Here is a 22,618-nt window from a genome sequence, read left to right as displayed (position 1 = left end):
GCGCTACTAATTCCACAGCGCTGTACAGAGAACTCATTCACATCAGTCCCTAACCCATTGGAGCTTACTGTCTAAATTCCCTAACACACACACACACACACACACACACACACACACACACACACAGAGACTAGGGTCAATTTTTGATGGCAGCCAATTAACCTATCTGTATGATTTGGAGTGTGGGAGGAAACCGAAACCCACGCAAACACAGGGAGAACATACAAACTCCACGCAGATAAGGCCATGGTCTGGAATCAAACTCATGACCCCAGTGCTGTGAGGTTGAAGTGCTAACCACTAGGCCACTGTGCAGACCTAGAAGACACACTAAGTTTGCTCCGTTCATGCTATGCTCCTGACTAATAAAATATATATCAAAATACAAATAAATAAAATTCTGTTAGGGCGCTCCACTAAGATATGCAGCCGTATATGATGAGAGAACATCCACTAATGTTCCAATATAGATAGATATACAAAAAGATTCATACATACAGTAGCACTTCCTTTACAGCACACAGACAGCAGATCACAAGGCAGTGTGTTCTTCAATGGGTATAACTGGATATATACCAACAACCCTAAAGAGGACTCATGGGTCCACTAAAACAGAAAAACATAACATAGTGTAATATAGCAAAGGAAGAGTCCTAATTCAGAGTGACTTCCACCGACATGCGGGATATTGTCCTCAATCTTCCACCATAAATTCCCAATATTTATGAGAATAAACCCAGTGATCCAAACAGAAGAAAACCCCTTGTGGATGTACGCTTACTCAACACAAGTGGTATAAACGCATCCTCAGAATAATGTCCAGATCGTTCTTCAATACAGCCTATTGGTCCTCACTCCAAAATGTATCCCATGTGTACATATGAAGGACAATGGAAAAAAAAGGAAGATCTAGTGTGTTACCATAATAAAATATATATGTAAATATACCGTATATCTATAGCTATATAGTTAGCGTTATGTCCTATATCTACTGAAGAGGCTGTGCTGGTTATTCTTCTAGTACAGAGGCCCTGACTCTATCAGCCTGTAGCTATGCATCTTTCATTACTTCCGAACTTCTAACTGTGCCTCCATTTAATCGCCCTTCAAGCGGACACTTAAATCCTTGCATCTGTTAAGGTGCTAATTAATAACAGGTGTCATAGAACTATTCAAGCCTCTTACTCACATCCAGCTTGTCACTATTTTCAATAAAACGCTCTCTTGCTATCTTACTTGTATATTCCCATCAATATCAATGTATCCTGCAGTGACTTTAAATGCAAAAAAAAAGTCCATAATTTCCCTTTATTCCTGTGCAAATATATTTTGCTGCAAATCATATAATGTAAAATAAAGTACATTGCTGTCCAATATTGTTGCTTTTTATATGTCAGATGAAGATACATTTGGTAAGGTCTTTTTATTTAGGTCACCGTCTTCTTTGGGATGCATTTTTTTTCACTTAGATTATTAATGTCAAATTTCTATAAATATTTATTTAAACAGGTAAACATGTCTTTAATATCATACTTTAGGCATGTCTAGTACAATGACGCCAAGTAATTTTAATTCCTAAAATATCCTGAAATTAACATGCAGATTTTTTTATATAACTTTGTTTAGATGTGCTTTATTTTCTACTGACTTTCATGAGGCTGCAGAGCATACTTGCCAACACTCCCGGAATGGCCGGTAGACACCCGAAATCCGGCAGGCAAATATCCCGCAAACGGCAACTTACTTGTCAAAATGACGCGATTATCGGTGAATCGTGTCATTTTGGCCCTGCCTCGCGTCAAAATTACGTATTTGTCTCGGGGTGGGGCCAAAATGATGCAACTGCGCCCCGTCTCCTTCCACCCTCCAACCACGCCCCCTGACTGGGATCTCCCAGAATTTACTTTTAAAAGGTTGGTAAGTATGCTGTAGATTATTACATTCACATATATACATTTCAGTAACAGACACAACAGTTGTATGTATATATTTGGTTATAGAAAAAATAGCTAACAGACAAGTTAAAACATGGAGACCACAACAGGAAATAAAATATTTTTATTGAATATTTGCTGAATATGTCAAGGTTTTTAACAACAATCTGAAAACTGTACTGTGGAAATCACTACACAAAGTGAAACTAAATTGTAACCACTTCATCAAAAATGAAGGTATACACAGCAAACTTTGTTAGCTCGCGGGTCACGAGCCATATGGCAAGAGAAAACACCCGAACATTATTACAAGATACAGGAGAGAAACTCACACATAGAAACACTCAAGCAGGCAGTAAGTATAGACAAAGGCAACTAGGATTTCTACAGCATCAGATTCTAAGACTTTACACAGCTTTGTCCAAAAGGTAGATGTGGCTTTTATGGATTAAACCATATTCTGATCAAACAGCAGGTTCAATAAGTGATCTAAATCACTGTCTTACAATAAGGTTAGGCAGTACAGTAAAAATGCATCAATATCTATTAACACATCTTGGGCATTATGAACCTGCATTTTGAGCATATCAATTAAACATATCCACAAAGATTAAAGAAAAACTAAAGTAAGCTGAAATAGAATGATGAATTTTGGTCAGCTTCCTTATTTTAAATATATATTACTTATAATAATATTATAATTTCAGATTATGCAGATAACAGGTCTGAAATCTTTTCTACTTTACTTGTGCCTCTCTACAACCAAGATCAGTGCATCTAAGGCTGTTACCACTTGTAGCGATAAGATCTCTGACCAGTTACAAGATTCTCTGTTCTCTTGTCCTTATCAGTAATATATGAAAATTACCTTCAACATTATTCATATTGGCAGTAGAATCTCTTTAAAAAAAAAACGTGTTTTTTATTTTTTTATTTATTTCAGACACCCCAGTTATTTAAACTACAGATAAAGTAGCTTGAGGGTGTAATGCCCTGTTTTGTATACACGATCCTATCATCAAAAACAGATTTGCTTTTTTTTTTAAAAAAAAGAAAAGATACAAACAAATAAATATATCATATCCACATTCTGTGCATTGAAAGTTAACAATATTTTTATATTTGTTCACCAAATGATATGCTTATAGGATATATTGTCTAAAATGTTTATATTTATAGATAATTTATGGACTATATTGCACAGTGCTAAATACATTGCTGTGTGATCTACCTATTGTATAACCAAAATCCAGCATAGCTCCCAGTTTCAAATTGGTCCGTAGTAACCTTTTTGTGCTATGCTCTCCTGCAGCAGTGCAGTAGAAAGAGATGGCAGTATCAGTACAATATCACTATAGAATTAATTGATTGCTATTCACTGAGAAAACTAAGTTTCATCTAAGCACACACGGCAGTCACAGTGATACACAGAGTAGTCGTTTAAGACTCTTATGGAATGACTAATAGCTTCATAATAGTGCCATTTACTACATAATAACATTGAAAACATTTAAAAACTCCTCTTGAAATGAGCATCTAGTATACACAAGAGGGTGCTCCAGTTTGCTAGCACATGTTCTTTGTTTTAAACCATTTTTAAAGGACAAATTAAAACTCATTATACAAATAGTAAATATAAAAAAGGTCACTAGCTGTTTTGGCTTACTTGAAGTGCATTCAGAATTATGGCTAAATTAGTTTAGTCTTTATATATATATATATTGGGTCACAATACTGTTTGTTAACTATGAAAACGTAGGTGACTGTGTACTCTTTGCACAATGCTTGTCAGCAATGTTCAGTATGCCTCACAATCTTTAATGTAACAAGATATGCGAGTACAACATACACACATATGAAATACGTCATGTGAAACAACACATATAAATCACAAGATGTACAGTCTATCTAAAGCTAAAATGTACAGAAATGAGTGTTTGCCAAATGATAATTGCCTTTTGTAGCAGTCAATCTCATTGGATATTAAGATAAACCTGAAGTCTCGCTATATATATGTGTATATATATCTTCTTAACTATCACAACCCCATCACTCAGATCGAAAAATGCACAATTTTAGCTTTGATTATTTTTTAACACAGAATATATACAAGCCAATAGTTTGGCATCTAGTGACCAGATCTCTTGAGTACAATTGCAAATCTCCTCTGATTGTACCTGTTGCCTCTGACTGAAATCTTCACATATGAACTGATTTGCTGATGGAAAATGTGGAATGTATCCCTATCTAGTAATTGAGTAATCTGGTCGAGCTCAGATTTAAGTTGTCCTTTAAGATGTCAGAGCAACTCTACTAGTGCCTTATATGTTGGAATTTCTCCTGGAATGCGGACGAAACAATAGTTAACCTGTAATATATTATCAGCTCTTCTATATTTAGTCAATTTACATTGTTTAAAATAGAACATCTTATTAAAAACATCAAAAGTATACACATAATAAGAAACGCTTACAACATACAAATACACGGACTATAAATAAATATTGGCATACTGTTATATACAAGAGTGTGATAACAAATTGATTCATGCTCTATCTACACATCATATTGCTTAAAAGAAGAGTAAGAGGGCAGTTGTGTGGCGCACAATATGTTTTCTTTTAGAGGGAAATAAGGACATTTAAAATTGTGCAAATAAAATGGATAGGTACGAATGCCCTGGATTAGGAATGCATGGAAAACATGAAAGGACCCATACTACTGAGGTATTTACATATACTGGCTAAAGAGCACTATGTGGGCAACTGCAGATAGGGTTGTTTTTCTATTTCTTGACTCCAAGCATTGCATCTACTTCCTCCTCAGGTGTTAAAGTATGCCACTGTGCAATAGGTCGTCGTGGGTTGGCCAGCATGTCTGACCAATGCCGGAGCTCAGCGCCAGTACTGTTGTAGCCCACAAACACCTTCCCAATAGCGTCATTTTTTCCAATCTTGTCATAGTCCAAAACAGTAACAACAACTTGCACTTTCTATAGAAGAAAAAGATGGAAAAAAAAATGTTGATGAGAAAGAAAACATCACTTGTATATTTGAGACAAGGATAATAACGCTGAATATTATGATTTAAAGAAGGTTTTGCTACATTTGCTACATTTTCTACAGCTGCCGCATTTCTCATTGTAAAATTAAACTTGAAAACAAATTGCTGTATGTATGAGAGCAGCACGTTGGCGCAGTCGATAGCATAGAACTTGGGTAATGGATCAAACCCTATGTGGAGTTTGTATGTTTTCCCCATGATTATGTGGGTTTCCGCCAGGTACTCCAATTTCTTCCCACAGTCTAATTGGCCTCTGGTAAAAATGGACCCTAGGGAGTGGGTATGTGGGCTTGTGAATATGGAATTTAGAGTGTAAGCTCCAATGGGTAAGGGTCTGATGTCAATGACTGTATAGTCTCTGTACTGTGCTGTGTGATATGACAAATAAATGATAATAATAACATTTGCTTTGGTTTTTAAAATACTCGAACAAACCAAGATATTTGTTCTGTAGTTCTTAACAGTACTCTGATAGGAGTAACTTTAGTTATTGTAGTCCATGTGACAGCTACTGGGACTAGCATAACAAGGGGCCTGTTTCCAGAAATCCCTGTTTAAGGCACATGAAAAATGATGAGCTTAAAAGTACAAACACAATATAACTGCATAACAAATGTATCCAGGCAGCTCTATGATTTGGAAGATAATGAGGAGAAAATAACTCCATATATAATTCAGAAAAATGTGCCAGATTCCTAATAATACAGTTAGGGCTCTGCCCTTTGGGTACTGACTGGGATTGGAGCAGTCATCATGGTGGGTGACTTTATGAGGGTGTACACATGGCAAGTTTTGCTATGGGCTACAGTTACAGACTTGAGGGCCTAATGTAGAATTGGATACAATTTATGTAAAAAACGAATACTTAAATTGTGGACAAAAAAGACGCATTTACATGTGTATGCAAGGGTGCATGTATACTATGTTATATGTGTCTACTGAATGAAGATACGCTTAAAGTGTACAAAATGCTTTAGGAGCATCATCATGTGGAAGAAACGCCATATGTATCTGTTTATATGTGTTTGAAAAAAGAATTCAAAAAAGAAAAAAACTACAATGAGGACTAGCACTCATTGGGGTAATTGTATTAATGTCCGGATTCTTCAACTCCGGCGTGTTCAGCGTCTTCGGCGATTAAATTTAAATTTAAAGCGACGCTGCATTGTAAAGGAAAGTTTCCCTTTACAATGCAGCGCCGCTTTAAATTTAATCGCCGAAGACGCTGAACACGCCGGAGTTGAAGAATCCGGACATTAATACATTTACACCATGGTGTGGAGTCACCTTGAACAAGCAAAGCCATGCTTATGTACATAATCAGCAACATATGTTTTGCACCAGGGGTCCAACACCCACAACAGATACGCCTCCTGTGTATCTGTTTTACCTCTACATAAGCAGCAATTGTGTGAACACACATTTAATGTACTTAGCATATGTTGATATGCCCCTTCCCTCCTCTGTTCCATCACTTTAAATGTAAGTTATAAGTGTAAGATGCTTCTGAATTTACATAGAGAGTTGCGCCTATTTGCTATTTTTTGCATGCATGTGCAGTATAACAATGCATATTTTACACAAAAAATTACGCCTATGTCCAACTCTCCTTGAGCCCCTTCAGTCTGTAAGTATCTATATTTGGCTATATTTCATTGACATAAAAGTAGATTTATTGATAAATCTACTTTTCTTTTACTTAAAATGACCAAGTCGTAAAAATCAACTTTTTAGATTTCATATCTTTTTACATAAATATCTGCACAATATATTTTCTTAAACCATGTGACTATTTATAAAAGCTAGATTATAAATGATATCTGATGAACATTATTATTGGTAGAAGTGGATCCATTGATCCAAGTTAATCTGAAATAATGTTAATAATTAAGAATGGATTTGTAAGGAAGCATTTTCTTAACATCCAAAAAACAGAAATATAATTCTGGTTGTGATAGTCAAATCAGAAAATATCAAAGTTAAGTGAGCTTCATTTACATAGTTGTTTATCTTGAATATCATAGACGTGCCTCATCTAGTACATATGTTGTTTTTATTCTATTTCCAGCCTCACTATGTATATATAATGAAATTATTGGAAGAAAAAAAAGGGAGAAATAAACGTGAAAAGAATAGGGAGCTGAAAAGGAAAATGGAAATGGATAAAGAAAAGAGAGGAAAAAGGGAACCGGATAAAGAAAATGGATAAGGAAAAGTAAGGAAACGGGAAAGGATAAAAAAGGGAAAGGTAATGGTAGAACGGGAGACGTGGGGGATTCCAACTTTGCCTTTTAGCAAATATTTATATAGTATTGTTATACAGCGGGTGAAATAAGTATTGAACACAAACATTTTTCTCAGTAAATATATATTTAATGTAGCTATTGTTAATTCATTTTACATCAAATGTCAGCAACAACCCTTGCAATCCACACATGCAAAGAAATCAAACCATAGATGTCCATAATTTAAGTTTTGTGTAATAATGTGAAATGACACAGGGAAAAAGTATTGAACACGCTTCCTGAAATTTATTTAATACTTTGTACAAAAGACTTTGTTGGTAATGACAGCTTCAAGACGCCTCCTGTATGGAGGACACTAGTCACATGCATTGCTCAGGTGTGATTTTGTCTAATTTTTCAACGCAAATAGTCTTCAAATCTTGAAGGCTCCGTGGGCTTCTTCTATGAACTCTGATCTTTAGTTCTTTCCATAGATTTTCAATTGAATCAAGTCAGATGATTGGTTGGGCAATTTTAGCAGCTTTATTTTCTTCCTCTGAAACCAATTGAGAGTGCCCTTGGATGTGTGTTTGGGATCATTGTCTTGCTGAAATGTCCACCCTCGTTTTATCTTGCGCATCCTGGTAGATGGCAGTAGATTTTTATCAAGAATGTCTTGGTGCATTTTTCCATTCATTCTTCCTTCCATTATATGCAGTATGCCAGTACAGTGTGCAGAAAAACAGCCCCACACCATGATGTTCCCATCTCCAAATTTCACTGTTGGTACAGTGATTTTGGGGTGATGTGCAGTGCCATTTCTCCTCCAAACATGGTGTGTATTATGGCATCCAAAGAGTTTAATTTTGCTCTCATCTGACCACACTATATTCTCCCAGTATTTCACAGGCTTGTCCAAATGTTGTGCAGCAAACTTTAAACAAGGCTCAACATGTTTTTTCTTCAGCAAAGGAGTCTTGCTTGGTGAGCATGCATACAGGCCATGGCAGTTGAGTGCATTTACGTATTGTTTTCTTTGAAACAATTGTACCTGCTAATTTCAGGTCTTTCTGAAGCTCTCCACAAGTGGTCATTGGTTCTTGGACACCTCTTCTGATCCTTTTTATTCACTCCTCTATCAGAAATCTTGTGAGGTGCACCTGGTCGTGGCCGGTTTATGGTGAAATGATGTTCTTTCCACCACTGGATTATGGCCCCAACCAGGGCCGGACTGGGACTAAAAATCAGCCCTGGCATTTAAAGCATACAGGCCCACCTCTGTTGATGAGTAGGAAATAAATTGTGTACGGCGCCAAGGGCGTGGCCACAATGTGTTGGGTGCGTGGTCAACATGGGGCGTTGAAACATACATTAAAATAAAACATTACATTTATCATGCCCTCCCCAGCCCACTGTACTTATCTATGCTTCTGATGCCGCTGACATCCATAAGGGTGGGAACTTCCTGTAGAGTGAGCAGGAAAGTTCTTATCTCACAAGCTTTCCAAATCTTGTGATACTTAGAGCTCCTCGGCTTGCTCTGCAGTCTGTGTCCTGTGCGGGGACTGGGAGCAACTATCAGTTCCCTTCCCCTAACCAGAGCTGGATTAAGGCCCCGGGGAGCCTGGGGCACTTAAGACAGGGGGGCTCTTATGGTGTAATATGGCTATTAGACAAATGCACAGACAAAACTGTGTGCATTACTGTTAGGTGCAGTAGTACAGTGTGAAGTGGGACATACCTCCCAACTGTCCTTGCAGTCAGACCAAATCCTGGTTAAGAGAGACAGTCACCCAAATTCGTGACTGCCCCAACAGATTCAGGACAGTTGGCAGACTGTCCTTCTCTCTCCTACCTGTTCTTGTCACTTTCACTGCCTACAGCTGCTGGTTTCTTTAGTTTCTGCTTGTCTGGATCTTGGAATGTTGGATGCCCTATTTGGAAAAAAAATGGGTACATGTAATTTTTAAAACCCGAACGGCATCTAGTGTTAAATTAATAGCACCCAAGTTTAATAATGTAGATTCCCTACAGCCAACATTAAAATAATTGTTTTCACAATTGATAAATAGATCTACTTCACGCCAACCAGCTACATAATTAAATTAATAGTATTCACATTTAATAAGTAAACTTATTTCCCTCCCTCCAAACAGCCCCAGCAATAAACTAATAACATTTGCATTTAATAAATATAACTTTCCCACAACTGTCCCCAGCCTTAAATAATTTGTATACACATTTAATAAATAGCTATCCTCCCCAAACTCAGCCCTACATTCAATTAATAGTCACAAACCACCCCAGCATTAAATTAAAGGTCCTGTCACCTCACCTTAAATTAACACGCCCCACTATTAAATTAAATAGCCCGACCATCACCCCACAAATAAATTTATAGCACCTACCATTAAATAATTATCCCTGACCCACAGTCCACCAATAAATTAATAGCCTACCTCCCACCCAAATTACAGTAGAGACCCCCCCCCCCACCCTGGCAATAAATAAATAACATTTACTTTTAACAAATATACATATTTCCCTCAAACTATCTTTGCCATTAAATAATTCCTTGACACATTTAATAAATAGAACTCAACAGCCCCACATTCAATTAATATACCCCATATCACCCCAGATTAAATTAATAGGTACCACTATTAAATTAATAAATGTAAAGCTCCAACCCATCATTATAAGATTATCCCCCCACCCTCACCCTATCATTAAATGAATAGTTCACGCCTCCACCCGCATTACATTAAAAGCCCTTTCAAACCCTCCCAACCCAAAGCCCTTACCCGATCTTCTTCCATGTGGCGATATAGCCTGCTACTGGAGCTCGCTTTCTTCACACATGCTGTCATACGTTAATAACGGATATATGTACACAATGCAGTTAGGCGTCATTGATTTTGGTTCTAGGCTGATACCTTATCGATTTTAGGAATTTTGGATGCGAATGGAATAATGCCTGTAGTGTGTAGATTTTTAAGTGTGTTATTCAACTAAACCTGGATCCTCATCTATTTCCAAAGATATTTGTTTTTATTGAATTTGGAATTAATTAATGATAGCACTTGATTTAGTACAGGAAATATCATTCAATGAGACTAACTAGCGTTAAATCAATTTCATTTTAATACTGATAAGTAACACACAATACATTAAATTAGCTCAATAAAACCAATTTTTAAAAAAGAGTGAGAAAAATAAAATTAATATTTTACCAGGATTGATAACACGCTATTCCTGTCAGCAGCTAATAATTATAAGCCCCTGATTTGCTTTCACACAGTAATACATAAAAATGTTGCTAGCCCTGATGGCAATAAAATAAACATGTAAACCAGTAAAACCATAAAATTTATGAATGGTTAATTGGAATTAGACAAATAATAAATAAATAAATAAATAAATAATGCATAAAATAGGTTCAATGAGGGCTTATAAATATTCCTAGCAGCAATGTCCAAAATTAAAGCTATTGTAACCAGTCTTTGATGAAATCACAGCAGTACCATATGACCAACAGTGTTCAGAAAGAATGAATAGAATCCAATCAAAGATTGCAGCAAACAATGATTTTTCCAATATTTTTGAGTCTTGTAAGGGGACAACTCGAACCTGGTCATAGTGAGCGGTTTCCAGAGTGTGCAAGTTGTGTCATCTCACCTTGTTTGTTTTCCTGTGGCTGCAGCGCAGGTGGCAGTGCTCCGGTGTTCTCCAGCAAAAGACGGTGAGCTGGACACTGTGGTGAGTGCACACTGCTCATCGGCACTTCCGGGTATGGGAACCGCAATGCACGTGCCCCTCTTAATCTGTCTCGGGGGGGGGGGGGGGGGGGGGGCGGCGGAGCGCGGAACAGATAGTATTGTGGCTGGTTCCTGGGGAGGAGCCAGCCATCAGGAAGTCAGTCAGTGTTGGGGCCGGCCACTAATAGGCTAGGGCCGGCCCCATTAGCTCGGGCACATAGACTGCTATCTGTCATGCCGGAACCTGGCATGGCAGATAGAATATAACAGGTTGAAATGACTGCCCAATTCGCCGGTCCCAGCACCGGCCCAACTGGCCATCGGCCCTTCTGGCATTTGCCAGAACTGCCAGATGGCCAGTCCGGCCCTGGCCCCAACAGTGCTCACTGGAACATTCTGCAGTTTAGAGATCCTTCTGTAACCAATGCCATCAGTATGTTTTGCAACAATAAGATAGCGAAGGTCTTTGCATTTTACCCATCATGAGATATTTCTTGTGTGACACCTTCGTAATGAGACACCTTTCTATAGGCCATCAGTTGTAGCTGAATCAGCTGGCAGGATTGCTTTCTAATTACTGATGCATTTTAGCTGGTGTCTTGGCTTTCCATGCCTTTTTTCATGTGTTCAATACCTGTGTAATTTCACATCATTACACAAAACTTAAACTATGGACATCTATGGTTTGATTTCTTTGCATGTGTGGATTGTAAGGGGTGTTGCTGACATTTGGTGTAAATTCCATTACAACAGCCACATTAAATATATAGCCACTGAGAAAAATGTTGATGAGTTCAATACTTATTTCACCCGCAGTATACTCAAGCATATGATATATTACGGCACTTGTAACTCCCCGTACAGTTGTACTATCTAATAAGGAAGATTATATATATATATATATATATATATATATATATATATATATATATATATATATTTATTTAATATTTGCATCTATAGATACAAAGGAAAATTCTGACTTCCTGAAAGAAGGGCAACATAATGTTATGCCAGATATGGTTGAACATACAGCTATATAGTCTTTCTATCTGAAAGAGCCCTAGTCAATCCACATTATATATTTATTTCCAGATAGACAGTTTATGATAAATTAACTGTCAAGTGTGATGTGTGGAAGAGTAATACTATCTAATTTGCTCCATAGAACATTTGCCAGGATGCTTGCATTTTATTCTATGATGTTTCTAATAGAACCATTACTATTTAAACATAGTATTACCTATGTGTTGAACACTTCTATAATGATATATTTCTGAGGATTCTATGTTCAAGTCCATATATCTTTGAACATAGTGGTAGATAAAAGGAAGCCTAATCAGTAAAATGTAATTGAAAATCACAAAAAGGATAGCTCCATGTAAGACACACAGCTTATGCTCTTAACGTATGGTTAAAGGTTTTAGTAGGGATGCTAAAAGCCCCAGTAGAAACATTTACAAGGTGATAGAGCCCTGATTACAGCTGTTCTGAAATGGAATGTGACAAGAACCAAGTTTGGATGCGCCAAGGTGACGTTTTAGATTACCTGAATTTGCTCAAATGGTACTTCAAAGCTGAAAGACTCGTTGTAGTAGGGATTAAGTGTATTCTTCTTAATAGTTGTCTTCTTTTTCTTCAGCCTCTTGCCGTTCTGCATCAGATGAATTTTCACGTAGGGATCTGAAAAGATTTAAATTTAATTAGAAGTAAGAACACTGAAGGCAAAGGTCTATAAAAAGGTATTTAACTTTTCTCTGCAGACAGCTGGTGCAGCTTGTAGCATGTAATACGGCTGCTGATTACTCATAATGTTAACCCCTAGAAAAGATACCTGTGAATAATGCTAGAAATTCACAAAGAAAGTGTCATCGGACCACAGAGTAGTTCAACCCCTTCGCTGAGAAAATTTTAGCCCTTTGGGCTCATCACATTTCAACTTCAATATCAGTCATTTGTTCTGTGCTGCAGCAACGCGTATCACTTTGTTCATTTCAGAAGGTTTTGCATTTTAAGAAAATACTATTAGTTTCTTTAAGACTAGAATGCACAGTATTTTCCAGAAATGATGAAATAGCGGAAAATACTGCATTTTTTCACGTATTTGCTAAAACTTGGAAAACTATTGAAAAGAACATTTATATTCCTGGCACCTGCTACGCTATTACCACTTCGTGTGATTTCTTATTTTTCTTTCAAATATGACATGAGTTCATTGTAAAGGTTAAAGGCGCAGAAAAAGAAAAGAAATGTTAGGAAGGCATACCTTTTAGGAAAACAGACAACCTACTGCAGGCAGTGATGAGTCAATTACCTTTCTAACCCAAGCTTGGAATACACACTGGTTTTCAGGAGGTGAATTTTTCAGATTTTTCATTTATTAATTAAATTAAAGTTGGGGAAATGGTTGAAATAAAGGGACAGTGCCATCATTTAGTGGAAGTGGAATCTGAGCCCCCTTCAATTTATTTTAATGTCATTCATTGTCTTCTGATTAAACAACAATAAGTAGACAATAATAAAACAGGGGTACTCATTTAAAAGAGGTGACGTTTCCCTTTCAAAAGAGTAACCCCAAGTTTTTCTGAGCCAGGGTGTTTGAAAGAGCCTTTGTCTATCCCTAGCATTTTCAGTGCTTGACTAGGGATCACTTGCGTACACACATTGTGGCTTTCGATGTATGTACACACACAGAGTGGACAAGTCTCTTGCTACAAGCTACAAGAAATCCCACAAATCACAAAGGGCAGTGATCAGTGGATTTTCCTGTAACACGTCAACTGCAGAATAATTGACACTCACCCTCTGCAGTTTTGGGATGCATGTAGAGTCCCATTTGCTCTAAGCAGCCAAAAGAATACCAGAATCAGTAATTTGGTTATTTGGGGAAGGCATAGAACACACGTTTTGGAATGCAGACAAAAAGTTTTAACTACGTTTAAAATGATAACTAAACAGGATCAAAGATTAGAGAGTCAAATACCAAATACTTTATATTAAATAAGAAGAACACCCAAATTTTAAGGTACACACTGAATATTAACAAGTTCTTGTAGCAGTTTGTGGTTGAATTGCCAGGAAATTCAAATATTATTCAATAACGTCTGTAAAGGAAGAGTAATAGAGAGTGGAAAAATGAAATAAGGACATTTATGAAATCTGGTTCACAGGTCATTGTAACCTGCAGCAATCAATCAGATTGTAGCTTTATTTTTTTTGCAATGTTGAGAAAATTAAAACAAAAGTGTGATTAGTTGCTATGATTTACAACACATTTTTTCAATTAACTGGTTTTCATAAATATCTCTCAGTTAAATGCTTTGTTTTCACATACCTCCAAACTACCAAAAGTTATCTATTTATTGAACATGCAAAGAAAATTGTTAGAACCCTATATAGAATATATATGTATTTAGGGGCCAAGATGAACATATCTGCGGGGTTAGGGTGGGGGTCCAATAGGAGGATTTGGATCTGCATGTCCGGGATGTGCTTTGATGAGTACGCCGACATTTGGACCCACATGCAGACATGAGAATTTGTTTTGCAAGACAGGAGTGTTTAAATGAGATAAATGATTGTTCTTTGCATGTTCATTTGCACATATGTATTTCTATATTGGAAAACTAACCATAGATTGATTTGCTTTGGCCAGTTTCAAAGGACACTGAAGTGGGTTTGTGACAAGTGCCTTGAAATTATCTTGGCTGACAAGCAGTTGCACTTGTGCCTTTTACTTGTAGACGAGCCTTCATGTAAACAGAATGTGTTGGCTTTAATACAAAAGTCAATTTTATATTTTCTGAGGTCAGATACGGGAAAGATAGTGAAACAAAAATGTATTTTATTAGAATACCAAATATTTTACAGTATTGATTTGTACTCTATTTTTCTTCCCATAAAACGCTTGAAAAAAATGTGTATTTAATCTTTTAATGACCGGAGGTATGTAGGCATTTCACAATTTTGTATCATTTAAATCGATAAAACCAATAATGACTACCGTATATATCAAAGTGAATGTTATGCTATTTTGGTAGCATATTGGAATAATTTGCATTTAGAAATAATTCTGCCCTTTTTTAAATGTACAGAGCATTAACTGTAGGAAATAATTTGTGAGCAAATACTTCTAACAGTGACTGGTAGTGAGTAACTGGAAAGAGTTGATAAACATCTCTTGAGAGAACATGATGTTCAATTCATTATTAGGAATTAGGATAACAATAGGAAAATGTATTAGTGCACAAAATATATTTGTAGTGTTCTTCACTTTTATTTAGGTATAAAGTATAAATACATGTTGCCTATTTTTGAAATAGCGACAGAATACGTCCTTTTCTTACCCAAGAGGCTACCAAAACTCCTATCCGCTCTCCATAAATCTCTCATCATCTCCCTCCTGCCTTGAATAATACAACCTGCTATCTGGCATTCCCCTCACCCATCTATCTCTGCTTCAATTCATCTTAAAATGCTGTTATAAGACTGATCTTCCTCTCTTGCAGCTCCACATCTGCCACACCACTTTGCAAATCCCTTCACAGGATTTCCAGAATCCAATTCAAATTACTTACCCCACAAAGCCCTCAATAACACCACCTTTCACACATCTCAAATCTCATTTCATATTACTCTCCCTCTGATCTGTCTCTGGTAACCACATCTCACCCCCGCCTACAAGACTTTTCCTGTGCACTACTCACTTATGGAATTTCCTACCACGCACACTTCTTCAAAGTCATCAAATCTTTAAATACTCTGAAACCTTTATTAAAGCTTACACTCACAACTGTCCAAATCTTCACTGTGAGCTATACTTGTTCCTCTTGTTTCAGCTGTGCCTTTTCCAATTAGAATTTAGCTCTCTAATGATCAGGACCCTCCATATGCTTTGTTTTCATATCTGCATTTATTTTGTTTCTTTTGATGTGCCTGTTTTATGTATATCCTGTTTTCCCCACTGTCCAGCGTTGCGGAGCACTGTGGCACGTTACAGATCTACTATAATGGTAATAATATTATAAAAAATGTAAATAAGTGATTATAATCTTTCAGTGAAAATGATTGTGTGTGATCTTTAAAGGATCTAAAAGATAAAGTACATCGACTTCAAAATATCTGGTTAATCCTCCTCTTAGGAGGTCCTTTTTCAGTAAGCAGGAGCTGCAATTTCTGCACCAAGATCCTGGACAGAGCTGCTACAACCCCTTTTAATTATGCCTTTATTCTCCTTGCTAGTAGATCTGTACAAAAAGAAGGAAGAGGCATTTTATGGTGAAAAAAAACTTGATCAAAACAGCTTTAGTTAAAAATAAGATAAGCATACCGGATCAATGAATAGAGAACGGTGATTTGTCAATAAGGACACACCTCTAAAACCCAATTGGCTATTAGAAAAAAAACCTATTTGATACACCCATTTAAACTATATTGCTTACTAGAGGGAAACTCTGATATTAAGTTATGTGGGGCCAGAAACCAAGCCCCCCATCTGAGAGAATCCAGTGTTAGGAAACTAATTGGCGCGCCTTCGCTCATCTGGAAGACGGCAGTGGAGCTGAATTAGATCTTAACTCTTGTGCCCATATATTGAGATGGCACTCGGACTTGGAGACATTATATGATATTATGCTGTTCTCTATTCACTGATCTGGCACGCTTAGCTAAGATTGCTTTAATGAATGGGTTTTCATCATGAAGCTCCCCATCTTCTTTTTGTACCTATTAAAATGTAGTGTTTTAAAAGAAATACAATAAGTTGCAGAAGCGAGCTTAAAGATGGGTACACACCTATGCAATCTTACTTCAGATGCAGTTTCAGCAACAATTTCACCAACTATTGAAAGTCCCAATGAGCATGCCGATTCATGTTTACACACCTACGCAATTTACCATAAGATCTGTGATCTTCATCTCTCATAACCATCTGATGAAAATATGGTGACTACACACTCTACAGATATCTACCTATACTGCTGGTCGTGAGTGTGTACACACTTCCACATTTGCCTGACATTGTTTTATCGTTGATCGTGATTTTTAGGAAGTTTAGAAAACTAAAGCAACCGATGATGATAAAACATGACCATGGCACCGTACACACTCTTGCAATAGAGATCTGAACCACAGGTCGTAAATCATGTGATTTGCACTATAATTGCATAAATGTGTACCCAGCATTCATGAACCACTGAAATGTGTTAATTTTTAAACCTGTAATGTGTATAGACAGGGCCGCCATCAGGGGGGTACAGGGAGTACCCTTGTTACGGGCCCGGGCTCACCAGGGGGCCCGGTGGCATACTCTTACCAGGGGCCCCGCTATCTTTAGACTGGCTGTCACTGTGACAGCCAGGCTGAAGACAGCAGGGAAGACGCCGGGACTGAAGGACAGCGGGCAGACCCGTGACTGTACCTTCAGCCTTAACTTCTGTGTGTGTGTGTGTAAAAAGTTTCGTTTTTTTCTACAGGATTTTTTTTTATTGCCTTGGGCCCCCTTTGCCCCTGGGCCCCCTGGCACCTGCCTATCGTGCCCAGTCGGAAAGATGGCCCTGGTTCATTGGGGGGTCATCGGGGGGCCCTGCCTGCTTCATTGTACTGGGCCCGATGCTTTCTGATGGCAGCCCTGTGTATAGACACCTCTAAATAGATTCTTTATATATCAGATTACAGCAATGCGTTGTAACCAATGTGAAGTACAGCTGATGTAGTCAAGAAAAAAGTACTTAATTTGTTTAAACATATATTATTTAACTCAGTAAAATGCAGGCCTTTGTATACTGTTCATCAATATTCAATGATTAGCTTATTTGTTTTTTAAGTTATACATTTATACATAGATGAAATGCAGTAAAAAATAATTGCAACATTCCTACTTTCTGCTTATTAATGGATATAGGTGAAGGGTGATACTTAATACAGCACTGAGCTGCTGTGTGGGGCAAAGTCAGCATTGTTAATAGCCTAGCTGGAAAACTATTTTGTGCTTGACATAAATGAAGGAATTTCAGATTGTAATACAAAGCAAGAGCCATACTTTGTGATTCCAGCAGTGTGCAACAATATTTTTATGGTGCCGGGATAAAGGCATTGTTTCTGAATTTTCACTGTGAAAGCTTTACAAGCACTATTCAGAAAATTCTGCCAAGGACACAACCACTCAGAGAAAAATAAGTGGAATCAAAGATAGATTTTAAATTGTGTTTGATTGTTCAGACACCTGGAAGTGCACAGTTTAAGCTAAAAAAAAATAATCTATAGCACGCTAGCCCTGTGGAATATGCTGCCCATCTTGATAACCAATGTAGCATGAGGGAGTCTATCAATTGCATGACATAAAACATCCCAGCAGACATTGCTCTCCTGGGACTATGCAAGCACAAATACACAGAGGAACAGATGGCTTAGTATCTTCAGAGAAGCCAAGAGAAGGGGAAATGGATGGCTCAGTGGATTTGGAGCCATGTGAAAAAGCTTTTCACAGCACAGTCCAATAGATTAGTGTCCAATCTTCTATAAGAACACAATGTCAGAAATGCATCAAATCCAAATCTTTAAGAAAAAAACGCAAAGCTACATATACGTTCTCCCATTCTGTCTCACAAAATGTACATATAATTGTAGAAGTTCCCATACCATGACATGTTAAAATGCTTTAAATGATACATGCTATCATTAGGGGACTATGAAAGAACCATAAATTTGTTATTAATCTTACATTACACGGCACCTTAGTTAAAAAGTAAAGGTATAGCGCCTCATGTAGAGTTATATGCTTTTGTATCACACGTAAAATGTGTTCCGCATTAATGGTGAATTTAGATGGTTATGTTGAGTTGCGCATATATTAAGATACATGCAGTTCAGCATAGTGTTTTAAATGCTTCTGCATGAACATATGTTTAAAGCGTATCAAGAAGCGTATATGTTGAGGAGTCTGCATTATAGGGAAGCCAATCACCATCAACTTGATGGTGATGACAACTGGCATTTTAATGTATATTTTGCCATAAAAGGTAATCTAAGCACCTGGGCTAGTTATCTCTAATGTGGTTGTACAAAAAGCATGAGCAGCCACCCCCCTCCTGCGGTGTCATTCATTATCTTTCCAATTGGACTCCACACTTTACTAATGAGATGTGAATTAAGGGACAGTTAAAACCCTTAATAAGGTAAATATACCTGTAGCAAAGTAATTTTATGTTTTACAGAATGTGTAAAAAAATAAAAATCATGGGATACAATTCCAGTAGGTCATAGTTATATATGATGTTTTAAAGCTGCCAGTGTCTCACTGTTTAAATCACTAACATTCTTCCATGATTAGTTGACAAAAAAAACAGCAGTCTCAGATAGATAATACATAACTAATGTACAACTCCATGGGCATCAGTGAAATTACTACAGTGCTAGCGATAAGCTTTTAATTAATTTTTCTTTTTCTAAACTTATTGTCACTCTGCTTTTCTCTATGATAGCAATGATGCTTTAAGACCACTGAGTCTATACTAAAGCAAGACTTTGGATGCTTAGTTCTTCTTTTAGGCCTGTGGTTTCTAGAGGAAAAATGCAGAAAGTGTTGCAAAAACTAGAGTGAACTGCTCAGTCCATTTTATCCACAAACAGTGAACTAGAGATCGGCCCTATAAAATAGTAAATATTAAGGTCCGGATGGGAAAGTTGCTTTCTTACGTGCACAGTAAGAGCAAAAAATAGTAAAATAAAAGGGATAAAGTAGGATGCATAACAATGGATTATGTAAGGTGAAAGATCAGTGCTGTATGGAGGCTTTACTATGTTAGGTAGGTTTAGGTAAGGAAGACTGACCATTTACTGCACTCCTCAAAAGTTTAAGTACTGAATATTGATTCCACCAAAGTGCCACAACATAGTCAATCAACAGGAAAATATTAAATTATCCCTCCCTGCAATTGTTAAACAACTCTGTTAGGCTGGTGACGTTCCATATAAACGAATAGAATCCAAATGACATATTTGAGTGTACAGCAAAAATGCATAGTGATTATTCATGGCTAGCAGAAGAAAATCATTTAGATAGGCAGAACCATTTCCATCCCAGATAACAGCTCACAAGCCATTAAGTGTATTGAGAACAAAGTCATATTATATGAAGTGCGTCATGTGCTAATAAATGTTTGAGGGGACTTTGGTCACATGTGCATAAGCAAGTATGGTGAGAATAATATAAATGATATGGCATGCAGTTTTAAAATGCTCCTTAAAATGAAAAAATGTATCAATGAGGTCTATTAGAGTCACTGCCAGCACACAAAAGTGGCACTTATTCTACATACACTTATTTCTCTTAGTATTCTGTTATAGACAGCATGGACTCTCGCCAGGAAGTACATTTAGACAGTGGGTGACAAGAAAATAACTGACTCCTACAAATGATTCAGGTGGAATGAAGAAATCTCACACAAAGATAAACTGGCATATGAACTGCAGATTTCTCAAAAATCTCTCAATACATTAATAGCTAGCTGTATTTCAGTTCATTTTTCTCCTTGCTGGCAATTTTATATATGGATTTTTTTTATATATAATAAAGACTGCAAAATACAACATTTTTTTTTTCAGCATTTCATTTGGTTGATTTGTAGCATGTTTATTTTTATTGCTATTTTAACATATTACATATTATTCATGCTTTTATATAAAGCACTTGAAACACAGTTTATATGCATGTTCATCTTTTACATATAATTTTACTTACATGCAATATTATTTGTAGCAATTATCTTGATAATATTTTTTTTATAAACATTTTGATACGTCAAACATTTAGGATATGTTGTGGAACAAAAAAAAAGAAAAATATAATTTTTAGATGTGTTTTACCACAATCAGACAAGAACCACCTGTAATGCTTCTCTATAAACCTGTTTGTACTCTTACCAGATAGCTAATTGTTAAATTTAAATATATCATAGATAATATTAAAATAATTTTAATCACTGTTGATTGTTTATATATTTTAAAGTGAGGGTAGATGTTTTACAATATAGTATATATGCATAAATGTGTCAAATATTGAATTAGTTAAATAATAAAGTTTGGATGTTAAAGTCTGATTCACAGCAAATAAATGAATGCTATGAGGGATAGTTTCAACAAGTTACTGATTAGGCCATACAAGCAAGGGTGTACGCAGTTACGATAGGTTAGTTAGAGTCAAAATTCAGAACACCTATGTCATTAATTATAACAGGTTTGTTTGTTGCAATTAGAGGTCACTGATATTTACATTAGGGACTCCAAGCAAACTATTTATTTACACATCAAAGCTGACCCAAAAGATAATTATGTATGAAAACGCATTCCACTTTTTCTAGTAACCTCCTTGCTTGCCACCTTGGGGCAGAATCATCCAAATTGTTTTATGGCACACTGAAAAATAACTCTGGCAAAGATTGTATTGAACACACTATGGGAAAATTCCAATGCGGTATGGTATAAATATTGGACAATTGAAGTAAGATTCAAATCAGTTTAGAGGGAAGCCGAGAGAAGGATCCTAAGACATCAACAAACAGGCAACTATATTGTTTTACCTAATTTATTCTTGCAAGTGTACAGAATGTGTATTTATTGTTTGTAAAATAGTTTTGTGTTTTTATTATATAGGTAGTTAAGGAAGCGTAAATAATTAGAAGACTTATTACCATTGTGTTTTCTTACCTTGTATTTGTATAACCTAGGCTAAATGTATTAGTGAAATAGTTTTCATGTTTTTGAACTTCCTTTGGAATCACAAAAAGCTATAGATATAAATATATACATTAAAAGTGCACCAATGTATCAGACTGCAAGATTGGACAGAAGTACTCAATGAGCCAAGATAATATATCTCTGTATATATGATGTTTATTATCACATAGATATATTTCTTGGACTGTAGCAATATACAGTAGTCCCCTTTTAAAACACATGAACCCAACACACACATACATATGAATATATTTATATAAATGTGTGATTGAACTAGTTAGTAATTTCGCCCTTTAGCTATTAGCCAACCAATTGTAAGCCTGACATAATATGTTTGAAGACATATATGAGAGATATAGAAGATATATCTATATAGATATATTAATAAATAGAATAAATATCAGATTCCACAAAATTACCAGGCTTGATATATAATAAAAGAAGAAATCCGCCCAAAACAAAAAATTACACTTAGGGTGGAGGTGAAAGAGTTAATATAGCAAATTAATTGCAAGAGCAGTTTGCTGAATCTACTAGCATCCCAGATAGCTATAATAAGCCTTACCTTCACTTCGCTGAAAAATGTGAGTGAATCAATGGGTTTTTTATATTATTATTACTATTATTATATGTTATTTATAAGGCGCCACAAATTGTCCGCACCTCCGTACATAGGGGGTGAACAGAGTATACATTTACAATATTACACAATGCACAAATCTAATAATGCAAAATTACAGAATGCTTAATTATACAACAAACAAAAAGTCACAAATTGACAGAATACATAGTATTGTAGAACAAACTAATATCTAGGCAGTGAGCCTCATTTCTAAATAGTACCTGTGTGAAGTAAGCCTGTGCCCCGATTCATAGGCTCTAGAAACTGGAAACATGGTTGGGG

The 22,618-nt window shown here is 36.4% G+C and overlaps 1 protein-coding gene across 5 annotated transcripts in view; it reads right to left on the bottom strand.

Annotated features, from left to right (window-relative positions):
- Window positions 1-2,043: 2,043 nt before the first annotated feature.
- Window positions 2,044-22,618, bottom strand: part of SYT1 (synaptotagmin 1) — a 530,829-nt gene continuing 510,254 nt past the window's right edge. For all 5 annotated transcript variants that reach the window (XM_075209585.1, XM_075209583.1, XM_075209587.1 and 2 more), the window contains 2 exons: window positions 12,530-12,663; window positions 2,044-4,926 (listed from right to left, as the gene is read on the bottom strand). In XM_075209585.1, coding sequence (XP_075065686.1) covers window positions 4,720-4,926; window positions 12,530-12,663 — 341 coding nt within the window. In that variant the 3' untranslated portion in view covers window positions 2,044-4,719. The remainder of the gene's footprint in view (window positions 4,927-12,529; window positions 12,664-22,618) is intronic.

The sequence above is a fragment of the Mixophyes fleayi genome, chromosome 4 (genome assembly GCF_038048845.1).
Source record: "Mixophyes fleayi isolate aMixFle1 chromosome 4, aMixFle1.hap1, whole genome shotgun sequence".
Lineage (NCBI taxonomy): Eukaryota > Metazoa > Chordata > Amphibia > Anura > Limnodynastidae > Mixophyes > Mixophyes fleayi.
Note: the sequence above shows the minus strand (reverse complement) of the source record. Positions and strands in the feature narration are given on the sequence as shown.